This window comes from Piliocolobus tephrosceles, chromosome 19, assembly GCF_002776525.5.
Source record: "Piliocolobus tephrosceles isolate RC106 chromosome 19, ASM277652v3, whole genome shotgun sequence".
NCBI lineage: Eukaryota > Metazoa > Chordata > Mammalia > Primates > Cercopithecidae > Piliocolobus > Piliocolobus tephrosceles.
This window is the reverse complement of record NC_045452.1, coordinates 42744884-42763137: the sequence shown is the minus strand read 5'-3', so window position 1 is coordinate 42763137 and position 18254 is coordinate 42744884. Positions and strand designations below refer to the sequence as shown.

General features: G+C 46.7%; 1 protein-coding gene across 2 annotated transcripts in view; it reads left to right on the top strand.

The window, feature by feature from the left end:
- The first annotated feature begins 1660 nt into the window (after positions 1–1660).
- The window catches only part of CHAF1B (chromatin assembly factor 1 subunit B), a 30652-nt gene continuing 14058 nt past the window's right edge, over positions 1661–18254 (top strand). The window contains exons 1-8 of one of the 2 annotated variants that reach the window (XM_023191259.1): positions 1661–1819; positions 3007–3206; positions 4511–4643; positions 8480–8597; positions 9951–10054; positions 12812–12908; positions 14930–15014; positions 17912–18005. In XM_023191259.1, coding sequence (XP_023047027.1) covers positions 3081–3206; positions 4511–4643; positions 8480–8597; positions 9951–10054; positions 12812–12908; positions 14930–15014; positions 17912–18005 — 757 coding nt within the window. In that variant the 5' untranslated portion in view covers positions 1661–1819; positions 3007–3080. Of the gene's footprint in view, positions 1820–2313; positions 2396–3006; positions 3207–4510; positions 4644–8479; positions 8598–9950; positions 10055–12811; positions 12909–14929; positions 15015–17911; positions 18006–18254 lie in introns of those variants that run through there. The other variant, XM_023191250.1, reaches the window with a different exon arrangement.

Below are 18254 nucleotides of genomic sequence, written 5' to 3'. Positions count from 1 at the left end.
CTCAACATTTTTTTCCAACCCTTTACTGAACTTTTTATTTCTGTTATCAAAACTTTTTTTTTTTTTTGAGACAGAGTCTTACTCTGTCGCCCAGGCTGGAAAGCAGTGGTGCAATCTCAGCTCACTGCAACCTCCGCCTCTCAGCTTCCAGCGATTCTCTTGCCTCAGTCTCCCGAGTAGCTGGAATTACAGGCACACACTACCACTCTGGATAGTTTTTGTATTTTTCGTAGAGAAGGGGTTTTGCCATGTTGGCCAGACTGGTCTGGAACTCCTAGCCTCAAGCAGTCTGCCTGCTTTGGCCTCCCAAAGTGTTGGGATTACAGATGTGAGCCACCGTGCCTGGCTCAGATTTTGATCTTAGAATGTTCACACTTACAAATGGAAATTAAAGTGTGTTGAGAAGTTTTTTCTGAAGCTGAGTTAAGAGTTAGTGCTTTTATATCAATTTTCATTATTAAAAAGTTCTCAGGAACCAAATAACATTGGTCCCCTTAAATGGAGGCAGTTCTGCCCAAAATGGATGCTTGGGGCCCAAGCTGAAGGCCAGTGGTTGTTGAGGAATCTAGTTAGAATTGTGTTATAGGAATTCCTTTCTTTTTTTTTTTTGAGATGGAGTCTAGCTCTGTCACCCAGGCTGGAGCGCAGGGGCACCATCTCGGCTCACTGCAAGCTCCGCCTCCCGGGTTCACGCCATTCTCCTGCCTCAGCCTCCCCAGTAGCTGGGACTACAGGTGCCCGCCACCACTCCCGGCTAATATTTTGTATTTTCAGTAGAGACAGGGTTTCACCGTGTTAGCCAGGATGGTCTTGATCTGCTGACCTCGTGATCCGCCTGCCTCAGCCTAAAGTGCTGGGATTACAGGCTTGAGCCACCGCGCCCGGCAGGAATTCTTTAGTCCAACATTTGTGGTGCTAACTTTGAGGTTTTGAGCAAATAAATAACTTCTTTCTTTTTCTTTTTCTTTTTCTTTTTCTTTTTTTTTTTTGAGAAAATATTTGAGATAGCCCAGGGCCTCTCTCTGGAGCCGCATCCCCTGCCCGTGTTGGCTTATTAAGTTGGCACTGAAGTTGGATCTCTAAAATGTTCGCCAAGAAAGCCAACTCCTTCGTGTACTTTTAGTACTTAAAGCATGTGTTTTTATCTTTTAAATCCACAGTTCAGCGTCGTGACACTTCAAGAGGTGGGCAGATTATTCATTTGTGAATGAATAGCATTTATGAGAAATTTGGAGAAATTTGATGTTGGAGAGACACGAAGAATCCCGAGCTTTCCAAAACAGACTGAGGTTTATGAAAATGCAAGCTCCTGGAGGAGGGGCCTCTGCTGGATGTTCGGAATCATGGGGCTGGTAGGGCCGGGAGTCTGTACTTTCATAACAGCCAAATTATCTAAAGTATGTAGTCATTCCCAGTCCAAAATCTGTAAATTCTGGAGAGAAAAATCTAAAAACTGCATATTCGGATTATGTTATTCTAGCTTCCTGTAGAAATCAGGCTTCAAGGAGCATACAGCCATTCTTATCAACATGAGACACCGATTTTTAGGCAATATCTATACCTTTCATAAAGCTAGCTAAAAGCATCAGCCAGTATTTACATAAGAATCCATGTCTGTTCTTTTTTTCCAAAAATCCTAGAGCAGTTGTTTCCTCAGATAAACCTGTGTGTTTCTTTTAACCAGTAAAAGCAGCGCATCCATTGTTTCCTGGCCTTCTGCGAAGCCCACAGATAAATTAGGTCTCATCTGGAAACTTCCCATTTCAAAAGGCCTGCGGTATCTGTGCCTACCGATCAATTTACCGCCTCACTTTAAAATGTGAGTCTGTTCTTAGAAAGGGTTTATAACTGCATCTACTATAATAATAAAATGTAAGCAACCTTGCGCTAGGTACTGAACAATTTCATAGCTTTGAACTCTCCCAAATGTTCTAGAAGCCAATATAGAAACCCAGAGATCTGTTTTTGTTTGCAGAAGGGGCAAGAGAACCGATCGTGTTCGCCCTCCAAGTGCACAGCGCCAGCATAGGGTCGGTCTAACACACAGCCCAGGCTCTGTAAACGTTTGCTAAAAGAACGAATCAACAAGGAATAAGTAATGGATAATAGTAATAAATAATAATGAATCCATTCTTCCCTGCGGTCGTGGGTCTGGCGGGAATAAATTCCGGCCCGGATTCCGACCCCAGGGCCAGAGCGGGACTCGCCTCCGCGCCTAGGAGGGGGCGGGGCTTCCCTGGGGCTACCGCCCACGTCGGGCGGGACCTGAGGGGCGCTTGAGGGGCGGGGCGTCCATGAGGTCCCACCCATGCGGGGGGCGGGGCCTACGGCGCGCGGGAAGCGGCGCGCGCTGCGTGGGAGGTGACGGCGCCACTGCCCGTCCGGGTCCGTGCAGGTACTGCTTCCCGGGGCTGGCCCGGGCGGCTCTGCGGCTCTTTTGGTCGGGTCGATCTGGGGCCAGAGGCCCTCGCCTAGGGCGGGCCCCTGGGGCCCGGGATAGCTCCGGAGGGCGCGCGTTCGGGCGGCGAGGCCCCGTCCACCCCCGGCCCCGCGCGGCCTCCTCCCGGCGGCCTCCGTCCCAGCTTCCCGGGCCCAGCGCCAGGTCCCTGGGAAAGGCGGAGTTCTGCTCTCGCCCCGCTGCCCCGGTCCCCTACCCCGTTTGCCCCCCTCTTCCGGGAGGCCCCTCCCGGGGCGGGCCCCTACCTGGGCTCTCAGGGCGCGCCCCTAGACCCTACTAAGCGGGGGCAGGCCATGCAGATGGCCGGGGCCCCTAGGTAGCCTCCACCTGGATGTTTGGTTTTGCTTCTCTGGACTTAGCGGCGTATCATAAACTTGTGGATGTCAGGACCCAGCGAAGCATTTTAGGTGGAGCTAGCAAGGTGTTCTTGTCAGATGGCAACGTTAACATCCTTTCCCACTGCAGTGTGCATTTTAAATGGCTCCTGCCCTATTCAGCGCTCAGTAACCCTTCCCTGCTGCTAACACTGTTGTTTAATCGATCACCAGCATTTTGCAGCTTTCCTCTGTCTTGAAGTGGAACGGTGCCCGAGAAACGTTTTGCCCCTTCAAGACTCAGGAGGATGAAAGTCATCACTTGTGAAATAGCCTGGCACAACAAGGAGCCCGTGTACAGCCTGGACTTCCAGCATGGGGCGGCCGGGAGGATCCACAGACTGGCGTCTGCGGGCGTGGACACCGCTGTCAGGGTAAACTGGGGCAGAGATAGCCATCTGGGAACACTGCTTGAAGCAATAGTTTTCATTCTTTTATTTAAAATCAATGTGGGCTGGGCGCGGTGGCTCACGCCTGCAATCCCAGTGCTTTGGGAGGCTGAGGTAAGAGGATCACTTAAGTCCAGGAGTTCGAGACTAGCCTGGGCAACAGAGCCAGAAATGAAAAAGTAACAGGACGTGGCGGTGTGCAGCTGTAGGCCCAGCTACTTGGGAGGTTGAAGTGAGAGGATCTCTTGAGCCTTGGAGTTTGAAGCGAGCAACGATCACACCACTGCACTCCAGCCTGGGTGACAGAGCCAGACCCTTCTCTTAAGTAAATGAATGAATGAATGAACATATGTCAACAAATTCAAACTGCTTTGTCATCTAGCCCAGAATGCTAAATTGCCAGGGCCTGTGGTGAACAATGAAAAAGAGAGCTGCTTTTTTTTTTTTTTTTTTTTTTTGTGATGGAGTCTCGCTCTGTTGCCCAGGCCAGGGTGCAGTGGTGCATTCTTGACTTACTGCAACCTCTGCCTCCCAGGTTCAAGCTATTCTCCTGCCTCGGCCTCCCAGGTAACTGGCACTATAGCCACTCATCACCACACCCAGCTAATTTTTGTATAAAGTAGAGATGGGATTTCACCATGTTGGCCAGGCTAAGCTCGAACTCCTGACCTCAGGTGATCCACCCAACTTGGCCTCCCAAAGTGCTGGGATTACAGGCCTGAGCCACCATGCCCGGCTCTGCTTTCTTATTTGATTCATTTTCCCTAGATTATTGTAACTGGACGTTCATTGTTTTGGGATTCTGATCCTGGTTCCTATTGGGTAACAAGTTGCTCTAGAAAGAAGGCGGAACCGTAGACATTTATGTTTTAGATAGGGATTTCTTTCTGAAAATAAAGCATAGTATTTTTTTTTTTTTTTTTTTTTTTGGAAACAGGGTCTTACTGTGTCGCCCAGGCTGGAGTGCAGTGGCCTGATATTGGCTCACTGCAGCCCTGACCTCCAGGGCTCAAGTGATCCTCCCACCTCAGCCTCCCGGGTAACTGGAACTACAGGCATGTGCCATCACACTTGGCTAATTTTTAAAATTTTCTGTAGAGACCAGGTCTCACTATGTTTCCAGGCTGATCTTGAACTCCTGGCCTCAAGTGATTTACCCACCTTGGTCTCCTAAACTGCTAGGATTACAGTTGTGAGCCACCGCACCCAGCCCATAGTATTGTTTTAATACAAACAGTATAATATGTGGCCATTCTATGTTTTTCAAATGAATGTTTTGGTATCAACAGATCTGGAAGGTAGAAAAGGGACCAGATGGAAAAGCCATCGTGGAATTTTTGTCCAATCTTGCTCGTCATACCAAAGCCGTCAATGTCGTGCGTTTTTCTCCAACTGGGGAAATTTTAGCATCGGGAGGAGATGGTGAGTATTGCTGTTCTTCAGAGATTCTTTAGGAACCAGACAGATACCTGTGTGTCTCCTGTCAGATAGTGAGATTTGAGCTGAATATGCTTTTTTAGTGGGGGTGGGATAGAGTGTCGCTCTTATTCCCCAGGCTGGAGTGCAGTGGTGCAATCTCGACTCACTGCAACCTCCGCCTCCCGGGTTCAAGCAGTTCTCCCTATCTCAGCCTCCCAAGTAGCTGAGATTATAGGCACCTGCCACCACGCCCGGATAATTTTTTTTTTTTTTTTTTAGTAGAGATGGGGTTTCATCATGTTGGCCAGGCTGATCTCGAACTCCTGACCTCAGGTGATCCACCTGCCTCGGCCTCCCAGATTGCTGGGATTACAGGCATGAGCCACCGCGCCTGGCCTGGATATGCTTTTTATTTCAGATATGGCCGACCTTCTCAATCTGTCATTTAGGTAGTTCAGTAAAATAATGTTCTAGGGAGTGCGGTAGAGTTGGAGAGGGAGGACAGCAAGATGACACCGGGAACACCTGTTTGAAAACAGCTGCTTTCCTGCTAGCTCCCACTGGGCTGTTCCGAGACAAGATGGAGAGGCACTTACCTTTCCATCATATCCCAAGCGAGGTGGCTGTTCTGGTTTTGTTTGATTGTTAGTTTAATATCTGCAGTGATCAGAGTCAGTTCAGTGTCTCTGTATAATTAATTAATTGGCTTTAGGACTGTGTTATTAATTGGCTTTGTGAGTTTTTTTTTTTTTTTTTAACCAGTCATCTTTTATTTGGGTTTATTTTTTATATTTTATTTTTTGAGAGAGTCTCACTCTGTCACCCAGGATAGAGTGCAGTGCCACGATCTCGGCTTACTGAAACCTCCACCTCCCAGGTTCAAGCGATTCTCCTGCCTCAGCCTCCCAAGTAGCTGGGATTACAGGCACCTGCCACCAACCCTGGCTTATTTTTGTATTTTTAGTAGAGATGGGATTTTGCCATGTCGGCCAGGCTGGTCTTGAACTCCTGAGCTCAGGCAATCTGCCTGCCTTGGCTTGCCAAACTGCTAGGATTACAGGCGTGAGCCACCGTGCCTGGGCTATTTGGGCATGAATTCTAAAGTGGGATATGAAAAAATTCAGCAATGGCCAAGTTCCTCATGGAGGGGTGCCATGCTCGGAAGCGCAGCATGCCCTCCCGCTGGCCCCTCTTCAATGGGCTCTGAGTAGCTGCTTGTGTTTGATCTCCCTGTAAGAAAAGTAGTAGCTGAAAAGCACATAAGCTGCCAGCACTGTGGAAAGCCCCGCGATGCTCCCTTTCCTCACAGTGACATACTTGTTGTAATACCCATAGTAGCCTCTGAAACGCTCCAGCAGTGCCCGTCGGGGTAAGATCCCACATCAGTACCCAGCTTGGCAGCTCCTCTGGTCTGACATCCATGCGTTTTCTCCCATTTCCTGCTGTGCCTGATGCTGCTTTGGAGTCCTGGTGTCTGCAGTGCCGGGCTGCTGGAGGGTGCTGGGGAGGGAGCATACCGGGAGTGTCGTTAATGAATGGCCTTGTGATTTGTGCTTACTTGTTTGATGGGAATAGATTGATTCTTGTTTTCTGCCTGTGCTTAAATGGGATAAAACTATATAGAAAAAGTAAACCAGGCTGGGTGCGGTCGCTCACACTTGTTGTAATCCCAGCACTTTGGGAGACCAAGGCAGGTGGATCATTGGGGTCAGCCTGGCCAATATAGTGAGACTTTGTCTGTACTAAAAATACAAAAATTAGCTGGGCATGGTGGTGCACTCCTATAATCCTAGCTACCCGGGAGGCTGAGGCGGAGAATCGCTGGAACCTGGGAGGTGGAGGTTGCACTGAGCCAAGATAGGATCATTGCACTCCAGCCTGGGCAACAGAATGAGATTCTGTCTCAAAAAAAACCAAAAAGTAAACCTTCCTTTTTACCGTACTTTAAAACAATCTAGAAACTATTACAAACTAAAACAGAAATCTAAAGTTTTATTTTTGCAGAAGGAGGAAAAGAGACCTGGTTGAGTTCAGTGCCATGATGCCCAGAGCGCCTGACGGTGTGTGTGTGTGTGTGTGTGTGTGTGTGTGTGCGCGCGCGCACGCACGCACGCTGATTTGTAGAGGGAAAGGTGGGGAGCAGGAGCGTCACCTAGGGGTGGCTGCCTGCTGTCTGCCCTGAGGTTGCACATGGCAGCCCCCATTTTCCAAAGTGCCTTGGCCTTGGAGGCCCAGAAACCTGCTGTTGTCAGCACGCGGAGAGTGCTCATCCATCAGGGCCAATGGCGTCTTAACCAGGCTCCCAGACTAATGTGTGTAAACAGGATTCCAGTTAACTTAGCATGGGAATGCAGGCTGGGTGCGGTGGCTCACGCCTATGATCCCAGCACTTTGGGAGGCTGAGGTGGGTAGATCACCTGAGGTCAGAAGTTCGAGACCAGCCTGACCAACATGGAGAAACCTCGTCTCTACTAAAAATACAAAATTAGCTGGGTGTGATGGTACATGCCTATAGTCCCAGCTATTCAGGAGGCTGAGACAGGAGAATCGCTTGAACCTGGGAGGCGAAGGTAGCGGTGAGCTGAGATTGTGCCATTGCACTCCAGCCTGGGCAACAAGCGTGAAACTCCATCTCAAAAAAAAAAAAAAAAAAAAAAGAATGGGAATGCGCATGTCCTCACAACCTCATTCATTCACTCTCCTGCTGTGCATGTTTCTAAAGGAAGCCAAGGGATGGTCAGAAGGTTATGTGGTAATCGTGGAGTCAGAATGTGGGGAGTCATCAGACTCAGACAATGGGTGACCTCAGGCTAAAGTACCTGATATGTCTATAATGATATTAATAGCTGACACTTCCATAGGGCTTACTATCTGCCAGCCATTGTGTTGTAAGTGTGTTATACACATTGACCAATTTAATCCTCACAACAGCCTGGGAGGTAGATATATTGTTTTCCCCATTTTTGAGACAGAGTCTTGCTCTGTCACTCAGGCTAGAGCACAGTGCCAAGATCAGGACTCACTGCAGCCTCTACCTCCCAGACTCAAGTGATCCTCCCACCTCAGCCTCCTGTGTAGTGGGACCACAGGTGTGTGCCGCCACACCTGGCTAATGTTTTTGGTTTTTAGTAGAGACAAGCTCTTGCTGTCTTGCCCAGGCTGGTCTTGAGCTCCTGGGCTAAAACAACCCTTCCGTCTCAGCCTCCCAAAGTGCTGGCATTACAGGCGTGAGCCACCCCATCCTGCCTATTATCCCCATTTACAGGTAAGGAAACTGAGACATCAAGATGCTAAGTGACTTGCTGAAGGTTTCTCAGCAGGAACATTAGCCAACCGCTGCACTAGGGGTTCTTTGCTGTTTTGTTTTTCTGTTCAGCTATTTATAGATTATGCCTTCAGTTTTGTTAATGTAGCCAGTGTCGTTTTGCAGTGGCATTTTGCTGGCCTAGGGACCCTTCTGTTTAAGGTGATTTTGTATAGCTCTGATCTATTATGAATTTGATTTTGGAGTTTTCGCTGAGAAGGCAAACCTACTTTCCCTGTTGAAATGCTTGGAAGTAAATCATCGTGGCCATAATGTCCACTGAAGAACATAAATGTTGTTGTAATACCCTGAACATCCTGATGTGCGGCTCATTGTTTTGTATTTTTAGTAGAGACAGTTATCCGGGATGGTCCCGGGAGGCGGAGGTTGCAGTGAGCCAAGATCGCGTCACTGCACTCCAGCCTGGGCGACAGAGCGAGACTCCGTCTCAAAAATAAATACATAAATAAATAAAAATCCTGACGTGAAGGAGTGCGGGTGAAGCGTGGATCACTGTAATTGAATCGCCCCGCAGATGCCGTCATCCTGTTGTGGAAGGTGAATGATAACAAGGAGCCGGAGCAGATCGCTTTTCAGGATGAGGACGAGGCCCAGCTGAACAAGGAGAACTGGACAGTTGTGAAGACTCTGCGGTAACTTGGGAGGGACCCTGGCAGTGATCTCTCTTTACGCCAAGTGCATTAAATGGAATATACATTTTGACTTTTTTTTGGTGTGTTTCTTTTGAGATAGGGTCTCATTGTCACCCAGGCTGGAGTGCTGTACTGTGATCACAGTACCCTGCAGCCTTGACTTCCCGGGCTCAAGTGATCCTCTCACCTCCCAAATAGCTGGGACTACAGGCACATGCCACCACACCCTGCTAATTTTTACATATTTTGTAGAGACGGGGTCTCACTATGTTGCCCAGGCTGGTCTAATTTAGAAGTTTTATTTATGTGAAACAGTCCTAAGACAATAGTTTTAAAGGATGAAAGCATAATTAAAATGGATTTTCTTAGTTTCTCCTATGAATTTTTCTCAGTAAAAAGGATTCAATTTTAAAGATACAGCTATCCTTTTTTTTTTTTTTAAGATGAGTTTTGCTCTTGTTGCTCAGGCTGGTCTCGAACTCCTGACCTCAAGTGATCCACCCACCTCGGCCTCCCAAAGTGCTGGGATTACAGGCGTGAGCCACCGCGCCCCGCAAGATACAGTGATCCTTGAAAGTAGTTTTTTTATAGCTAATATAGTGCCAGTGGAAATTTTGGAATCTCATTTTATGCATAGTTCTGGAGCTTGCCCTTATATTTTTGATAACTTGTCCTTTTTTGAGTTAATAATTGCTTCTTGTTTTGTTTTGTTTTGTTTTTTGGATGGAGTCTCATTCTCATGTGGGCTGGAGTGTAGTGGCATGATCTCGGCTCACTGCAGTCTGCACCTCCTGGTTTCGGGGGATTCTCCTGCCTTAGCCCCCAAGTAGCAGGGACTGCTACGGGTGTGCGCCACCATGCCTGGCTTTTTTTTTTGGCTAATTTTTTTTTTTTTTTTTTGAGACAGGGTCTCACTCTATCGCCAGGCTGAAGTGTAGTGGCACAGTCTCAGCTTACTGCAATCTCTGCCTCCGAGGTTCAAGTGATTTCCCTGCCTCAGCCTCCCGAGTAGCTGTGTCTACAGGTGTGCACTACCGCACCTGGCTAATTTTTTGTATTTTAGTAGGGATGGGGTTTCACCGTGTTGGCCAGGATGATCTCGATCTCCTGACCTCGTGATCTGCCTGCCTCGGCCTCCCAAAGTGCTGGGATTACAGGCATGAGCCACCGCACCTGGCTGATTTTTGTATTTGGAGTAGAGATGGGGTTTTACCGTTTTAGCCAGGCTGGCCCTGAACTCCTGACTACAAGGCAGTCTTGCCTACCTCGGCCTCCCAAAGTGCTGGGATTACAGTTGTAAGCTGCTATACCTGGGGAGTAATTGCTTTTTTCCTCTTTGTTTTTGGGTTCTAGAGGCCACTTAGAAGATGTGTATGATATTTGCTGGGCAACTGACGGGAATTTAATGGCTTCTGCCTCTGTGGATAACACAGCCATCATATGGGATGTCAATAAAGGTAAATGATATGTTTTTGTTATTAGCAGGAAGAAATATTGTAAGTGTCTATAAAAGCCTAAAAGCCTAACTTGCTTTAACTTTTTTTTTTTTTTTTTTTTTTGAGGCAGGGTCTCGCTTTGCCGCCCAGGCTGGTGTGCAGTGGTATGATCTTGGTTCACTGCAGCCTCCACTTACTAGGTTCAAGCAATCCTCCTGCCTCAGTCTCCCAAGTAGCTGGGACTACAGGCACATACCACCACACCCAGCTAATTTTTGTATTTTTAGTAGAGACAGGGTTTCATCATGTTGGCCCGGCTGGTCTCAAACTCCTAACCTCAGGTGATCTGCCTGCGTCAGCCTCCCGAAGTGCTGGGATTACAGGCATGACCCACCGCCCCTGGGCCTAACTTGCCTTAACTGTATTTTTTATTTTAATTTTTGTGGAAACAGAGTTTCGCTCTTGTTGTCCAGGCTGGAGTGCAGTGGCACAATCTTGGCTCACTGAAACCTCCACCTCCTGGGTTCAAGCAATTCTCCTGCCTCAGCATCCCGAGTAGCTGGGACTATAGGTGTCTGTCCCCAGGCCCGCCTAATTTTTGTATCGTTAATAGAGACGGGGTTTCACCATTGGCCAGTCTGGTCTCGATCTCCTGACCTCAGGTGATCTACCTGCCTCGGCCTCCCAAAGTGCTGGGATTACAGGCATGAGCCACCACACCCGGCCTACTTGCTTTAACTTTAAAAGCAACACAAAAAATTGTTTTAGTGAACTAGAGTAGGTGGTTGGCTCAACAGGATAGGGTTTAGTACCATATGCCATGGATTGTCAGAGGGTAAGAGGCTTAGTGGTGCTGCGAGTTAGTGATACTGAGGCCAGGCAAATCCCACAGAGTGGGGCCAGCAGATAAGATGACAGGCCCGAGCCCTGCCTTTATGGAGGTTAGGATCTCGGAAAGATTAACAAGTCACTTATAATTTATAGGGCATTGCATGCTAGTTGATGGGGTAGGTGGGATCAGGTTTCCATTTTAGAAGATCAAGGAAAGCCAAGGACATTCTGTTCTCTAGTTGGGGAGACAGTGGACATGGGAAAAGTTATAGTGGTGTAAAAATAGCTGTGAAATGCCAAAAGCAAGTAGTGGCTAACTCCTAACCATTTTTATCTCCCGCCATCCTTTACTCAAACTTTGTTTTCTCCCAAACCTCTTCCTGCCAATTCTACAACTCAAGTACCTGGGTAGGGCAGTTGGTACTGGCAGCCCCTGCAGCAGCGTGTCAGCCCAGTTCTCATTCAGTCTATAAAAGTTGTTGCTCTTTTTAGTTCCATGCTGTCCAGCCAAGCCATCCTCCATCCTCCATTCTGTCTTGTTTCATTTTTTTTTTTTTTTTTTTTGAGATGGAATCTCCCTCAGTCGCCCAGGCTGGAGTGCAGTGGTGCGATCTCGGCTCACTGCAACCTCCGCCTCCCAGGTTCAACAATTCTGCCTCAGCCCTCAAAGTAGCTGGGATTACAGGCGCCCCCAACACCCCAGCTAATTTTTGTATTTTTGGTAGAAATGGGGTTTCCCCATGTTGGCCAGGCTGGTCTCAAACTCCTGACTTCAAGTGATCTGCCTGCGTTAGCCTCCCAAAGTGCTGGGATTACAGGCATGAGCCAGGATTTTAGGTTTTACTGTAAGTGTGATGGGTTGTTACTGAACCTCACCAAAAAACTCAAAAAAAAAAAGAATGACTTGTCAGGCACAGTGGCTCACGCCTATAATCCCAGCACTTTGGGAGGACTGCTGAAGCCTAGGAGTTAAGACCAGCATGGGCAACATGGCAAAAACCTCTCTCTACCAAAAAAAATGCAAAAATTAGCTGGATGTGGTAGTACATGCCTATAGTCCCAGCTGCTAGGGCTGCTGAGTCTCTTGGGCCTGGGAAGTTGAGGCTGCCATGAACTCTGATGGCGCCACCGCACTCCAGCCTGAGCGACAGAACCAGACCCTGTTTCAAAAAAAAAAAAAAAAAGAAAAACAAAAGGGAATGGCCAAGACTTCATAACTCCGTCTTTTTGTAACTCCCTTGTCTTTTTATGCAGGCAATCTCTGTGTGCTAAATATTTTCCCCAAAGTCCCTTTTTCAACCCTGTTCACATTGTCTGCTCTGGGCCCTCCTCATCTCTCTCATGGTCTACTCTGTCACCTCCTAACTAGCAACCCTGTTTGTCATCTTCTAAACCTGTTTCACCTTTAAAATGCAGGTGACTCCTCAGCTCGAATACCCACAGCCTTTTCCTTACACACAAGCTCTCTGGAACACTCCTCGTTTCCTCCTTATCTTCTGTTCTTGGCCCTCCTGTGTGCCCATTAGCAGTTCTCAGCTGCCTCTCACTGCTCCATATTCTCTTCACTAAGCGGTCTTAACCCGGGGATTCCCTGACGATACCTTCTTCCACCCTTCATCTCCTCTTCATCCTGCCTGACCTGGGAGCTGAACTTAGATCTTCTCCTCAGACCCTCTGCCCTGTGCTGTCAGCTCCCCTCCCCGGGTCCACGTGCGTGATGCTTGCCTGTTGATGGATCTGTCTGATCTGTGAGCTCCCCGAGGGTGGGGACTGCATGAAGTCATCTCTGTGGCCCCAGAGCCTGACACAGGGTTCAGTGCGAAGTCTCTCACTTCCTGCCTGCTGAGTGATGCATGGTAAAGGGAGTAATATTTAAGTCGTAGTTTATACTATTTGGGCGCAAATAGGTTTTGATAATGCTGTTTCGGTGTGTGTGTTTTTTTGTAGGACAAAAGATATCAATTTTTAATGAACATAAAAGTTATGTCCAAGGAGTAACCTGGGACCCTTTGGGTCAATATGTTGCTACTCTGAGCTGTGACAGGTAAATTCAGCTTTAGCATTTACTTGGAATTTCTTTGTATTTACTTGTGATTTTCTGAAGAGAGGTATTTATTGCCATTTAACCAAGATTTATCATAGTCTAGCTTTGATTCTTTTGTTCTTGTTTTCATACTCATTCTTACAACATAATCAGAAATTGGAAATTGATTAGGACAAGTGCCTTCCATGAAGTTTGTACTTAGTAAATCTTTTTTTTTTTTTTTTTTTTTTTGTTTAAGACAGAATCTCACTCTGTCACCCAGGCAGTTGTTGTGGCACAATCTCATAATCTCAGCTCACTGCAACCTCTGCCTCCTGGTTTCAAGCGATTCTCCTGTCTCAGCTTCCCTAGTAGCTGGGATTACAGGCACATGCCACCATGCCCAGTTAATTTTTGTATTTTTAATAGAGACAGGGTTTCACCATGTTGGTCAGGCTGTTCTCAAACTCCTAACCTCAAATGATCTGCCCGCCTTTGCCAATGTGCTGGGATTATAGGCATGAGCCATCACACCCGGCCCTGAACTTAGTAAATCTTTATTATTATTACTATTTTTTTTTTTGAGAGAGAGGCTCACTGTGTCACCCAGGCTAGAGTGCAGTGGTGCAATCACAGCTCATTGCATCCTTGACCTCCTGGGCTCAAGCAATCCTTGTACTTCAGCCCCCCAAGTAACTGGAACTACAGGTGTGTACCACCACACCCGGCTAATTTTTATATTTTTTGTAAAGATGGGATTTTGCCATGTTGCCGAGGCTGTTCCTGAACTGTTGAGCTCAAGCCATCTGTCTGCCTTGGCCACCCGAAGTGCTAAGATTACAGGTGTGCTACAGTGATTTTTATTTTTATTTTTATTTTTTAATTGTTTTTTGACACAGAGTATCACTGTGTCCCTCAGGCTGGAGTGCAGGGGTGCGATCTCGGCTCACTGTAACCTCCACCTCCCAGATTCAAGTGATTCTCCTGCCTCAGCCTCCTGAGTAGCTGGGATTACAAGTGTGTGCCACCATGCCTGGCTAATTTTTGTATTTTTAGTAGAGACAGAGTTTCACCATATTGACCATGATGGTCTCCAACTCCTGATCTCAGGTGACCTGCCCGCTTCGGCCTCCCGAAGTGCTGGGATTACAGGCGTGAGCCACCTCGCCAAGCCCAGTGATTTTAATGACTCCATTTAAATCGATATAAAAAATAAACTATTTTTGTCCTTTCTGAAAAGAAGTCTTGTTGCTGTTTTTACTGGCATAATTGCATTTAATTGTATTGTTGGAATAAATATTTTTAAAAAATGAGGAGTGCCTCCTATATTACTTAATAGTCCTTTTGAATATTTATCTAAGTACTTTTAATTAAAACAAATTGAATATAAGATGGCCTTGGACTACAAGTGGTAGGGAGGAGTTAGTGTTTATTTTTCATAGAATTTCCTGTTGTATTCTAAATGCCATTTGTGTTCTGATAAGTGTGTTTTATTCAGACGGTCATCAGTAAAACAATCTGATTAGCTAGTGGGAGTAATGTGACTTACCAAAATTTTTTTTTTTTTTTTTTTTTGAGTCAGAGTCTCGCTCTGCTGCTCAGGCTGGAGTGCGGTGGCATGATCTCAGTCACTGCAACCTCTGCCTCCTGGGTTCAAGTGATTCTCCTGCCTCAGCCTCCTGAGTAGCGAGGATTACAGGCGCCCACCACCACACCCAGCTACCTTTTTGTATTTTTGGTAGAGATGGGGTTTCACTATATTGGCCAGGCTCGTCTCAAACTCCTGACCTCAAGTGATCCACCCGCCTCCGCCTCCCAAAGTGTAGGGATTACAGGCATGAGCTGCTGCGCCCGGCCTGTAATATCCTTTAGGTTGTTAATGCTTGCTTCCTTCTTAATTACCCAGTTGTGAATATCATTGGTAAAGAGTTTTGCAGACTGAAAGTTGTTGAGGCGGTAATAGGCTGTTGGTAGTAAGTTGTTTCTGTGTGAAGCATAATTCATGTACTAGAAGTGGTAAATCAGACATGTTCTTTCTTCAGGGTGCTGCGAGTGTACAGTATGCAGAAGAAGCGTGTGGCTTTTAATGTTTCGAAGATGCTGTCTGGAATAGGTGCTGAAGGAGAGGTATAAAATATTTTGCTATTCTTTTTCAGCAGCGCTTTAACTGAGACTTAGGAAGTCGTGAGCTCCTCCCATACCTTTGCGGCCAAATCACTGGCCTCAAGGAGCCAATTCCTGAACTACAATAAGGTTTCCTTTTGGACAGTCAAGGCTCAGTTACTGTGGTGGGCTAGTCTGTATGGAAATGGGGACATCTGGAGACCAGGGGAGAGCCACTAATGGAGAATAGGACAGTGGTTTTCCACCCTGGCTGCACCGTGGAATCACCTGGGAAGAATTACAAATATGGGTGCTGGCTGGGTGCGGTGGCTTATGACTGGAATCCCAGCACTTTGGGAGACTGAGGCGGTGGATCACTTGAGATGAGGAGTTAGAGACCAACCTGGCCAATATGGCCAAACCCCATCTCAATGAATTACAAAAATTAGCCAGATATGGTGGTGCAGGCCTGTGATCCCAGCTACTAGGGAGGCCGAGGCATGAGAATCACTTGAACCTAGGAGGTGGAGGTCTCAGCAGTGAGCTGAGATCATGCTACTGCACTCTGGCCTGGATGACAGAGGGAGACTCTATTTCAAAAATAAAATGAAATAAGGCTGGGCATGATGGCCCACGCCTATAATCCCAGCACTTTGGTAGGCTGAGGCGGGCAGATCACCTGAGGTCAGGAGTTTAGGACCAGCCTGGCCAACATGGTGAAACCCCATCTCTACAAAAAATATAAAATTAGCCGGGCGCATACCTGTAATCCCAGCTACCCAGGAGGCTGAGGCAGGATAATTGCTTGAACCTGGGAGGTAGAGGTTGCAGTGAGCTGAGATCGCGCCATTGCACTCCAGCCTGGGTGACAAGAGCGAAACTCAGTCTCAAAATAAATAAATAAAAATAAAAATATGGATGCCGTGGGCCCAGCCTGAGTGGCGTGATTCACTTGGCTGAAGCTAAGCAGGGCCTCTGTGATTCTCAGGTGTAGCAAGGGCTGGTCACTGCTGATCTGGTAAGATCCCTACATGAGGCAACAGAAGATAGGCAGGTCGAGCGTTGGATCTGTCTGGCAGCAGGCAGCTTACTGTCTTGGCAGGTAGGTGGAGAGCTTTGCTAGCAGACAGCAGAGACCCAGCCAAAACACTGGTATTTAGGAATAGGAAGGATTTTGACTTTGAAAGACTTGGCAAATGAAAATAAGACCCTATTTCTAAAGGAATCAAGGCTACTGAGGCAGGCAGCGAGGTGCAGGGGAGCAAGCTGGTTACTGGCTCCACACGGGGACAAGATGCAAATGCACCCAAGGAACCAGGGTAAGGCAGTGTGAGCTGGGCACTGACAGGCACTGACAGGTCACACCTGTGAAGTAAGAATAGTAATACTGGCCAGGCACGGTGGCTCACGCCTGTAATCCCAGCACTGTGGGAGGCAGAGGTGGGCAGATCACCTGAGGTCAGGAGTTCGAGACTAGCCTGGCTGACATGGTGAAACCCTGTCTCTACTAAAAATACAGAAATTAGCTGGGCATAGTGGCGCATGCCTGTAGTCCCAGCTACTCTGGAGGCTAAGACAGGAGAATCACTTGAACCTGGGAGGTGGAGTTTGCGGTCAGCCGAGATTACGCCATTGCACTCCAGCCTGGGCAACAAGAGCGAAGCTCTGTCTCACAAAATATATATATGTAAAAAATATATATTTTTGTATATTATATAATATATATTTATATATTATATATTTTATATATTATATGACATTTTTATATTTTTGTATTTTATATATTACATACAGATTTATATATTTTATATTACATAGAAATATATATTATATATATTTGAATATATATATTCAATATATATGAATAGTAATGCCTGCTTCCTTGTAGTCTTGAGAATTAAATGCTTGTTTGTTGGGACAGTGTCTGGCTCTGTCACCCAGGCTGGACTGCAGTGACACAATCTCTGCTCACTGCAACCTTCACTTGCTGGGTTCAAGCGGTTCTCCTGCCTCAGCCTCCTGAGTAGCTGGGATTACAGGTGTGCGCCACCACACTCGGGTAATTTTTGTATTTTTAGTAGAGATGGGGTTTTGCTATGTTGGTCAGGCTGGTCTCAAACTCCTGGACTCAAGTGATCCACCTGCCTTGGCCTCTCAAAGTGCTGGAATTACAGGTATGAGCCACCATGTCTGGCAAACACTTGATGTTTATAAAATGTCAATAAATAGTAGTAAAAACTGTCCCAGACAGGTGTTCAAGAAATGTTGTTTTAAAAGATTAATGGTTACCAGTTTAATAATCCACAATTTTCTTTTTTTAAAGGGTGCATTAATAGCTGGATGTGGTGGCGTGTGCCTATAGTCCCAGCTACTCAGGAGGCTGAGAAGGGAGGATTGCTTTGAGCCCAGAAATTCTAGGTTGCAGTGACCTATGATTGCGCCACTGCATTCGAGCCTGGGTGACAGAATGAGACTGTCTCTAAAGAGTGCGTTCAGTTGGGAATTCTAAATGAATGCGCACAGATAGAAAGCAGAGGTCTCCTGGTCATCTTCCTACCATCTCCCAGTCTCAAGCCCCAGACACGCCACTGTTGACCCTGTGGTTTGTGTTCTTAAGAGTTTTTAAAAATAATTTTAGAACACATAAAACACACATATATACATATAGCTTTACCTCACAAAAATGTGTGGTCAGTTTTCATGAATGTTTACCCTTGCGGTGTTGTACAATTATCTGATTTGTAATGTTTCAGTTTCATTTATGATTATATCAACAATAAAAATGTAAAGAAAACCATAGCCACATACAGCAGTTGGGAAGCCTTTATTGTGAGTGTAAAGATTTGGAAAAATGTTTAAACTTTGTGTGTAGAAAAGAAAGAAACAAACACAATAATAAAAATAAATGTTGTGTGCGACAGGCAAGAAGCTACCGGATGTTCCATGACGACAGCATGAAGTCTTTCTTCCGTAGACTGAGTTTCACTCCCGATGGATCTTTGCTCCTCACGCCAGGTGTGTTTTGTAGTTTTGGACTTAAGGGAATGAGGGCCGAGCGGGGATGTCTGCTCCTGTTTTACGCTGCTGCTTGTCAGTTCAGTGAATGCTGGTTAGAGTGAGGGTCCCCAACTTACCTGCCCATTGGAACCTCCAGGAGAGCTTAAAAAAAAAAAAAAAACGCTGGCTCCTGTGTCCCAGCCCCAGAGATTATAGTGTAATTGGTCTGGGTGGTGTGGCTTTTGGAATTTTAAGATTTCCAAGTGA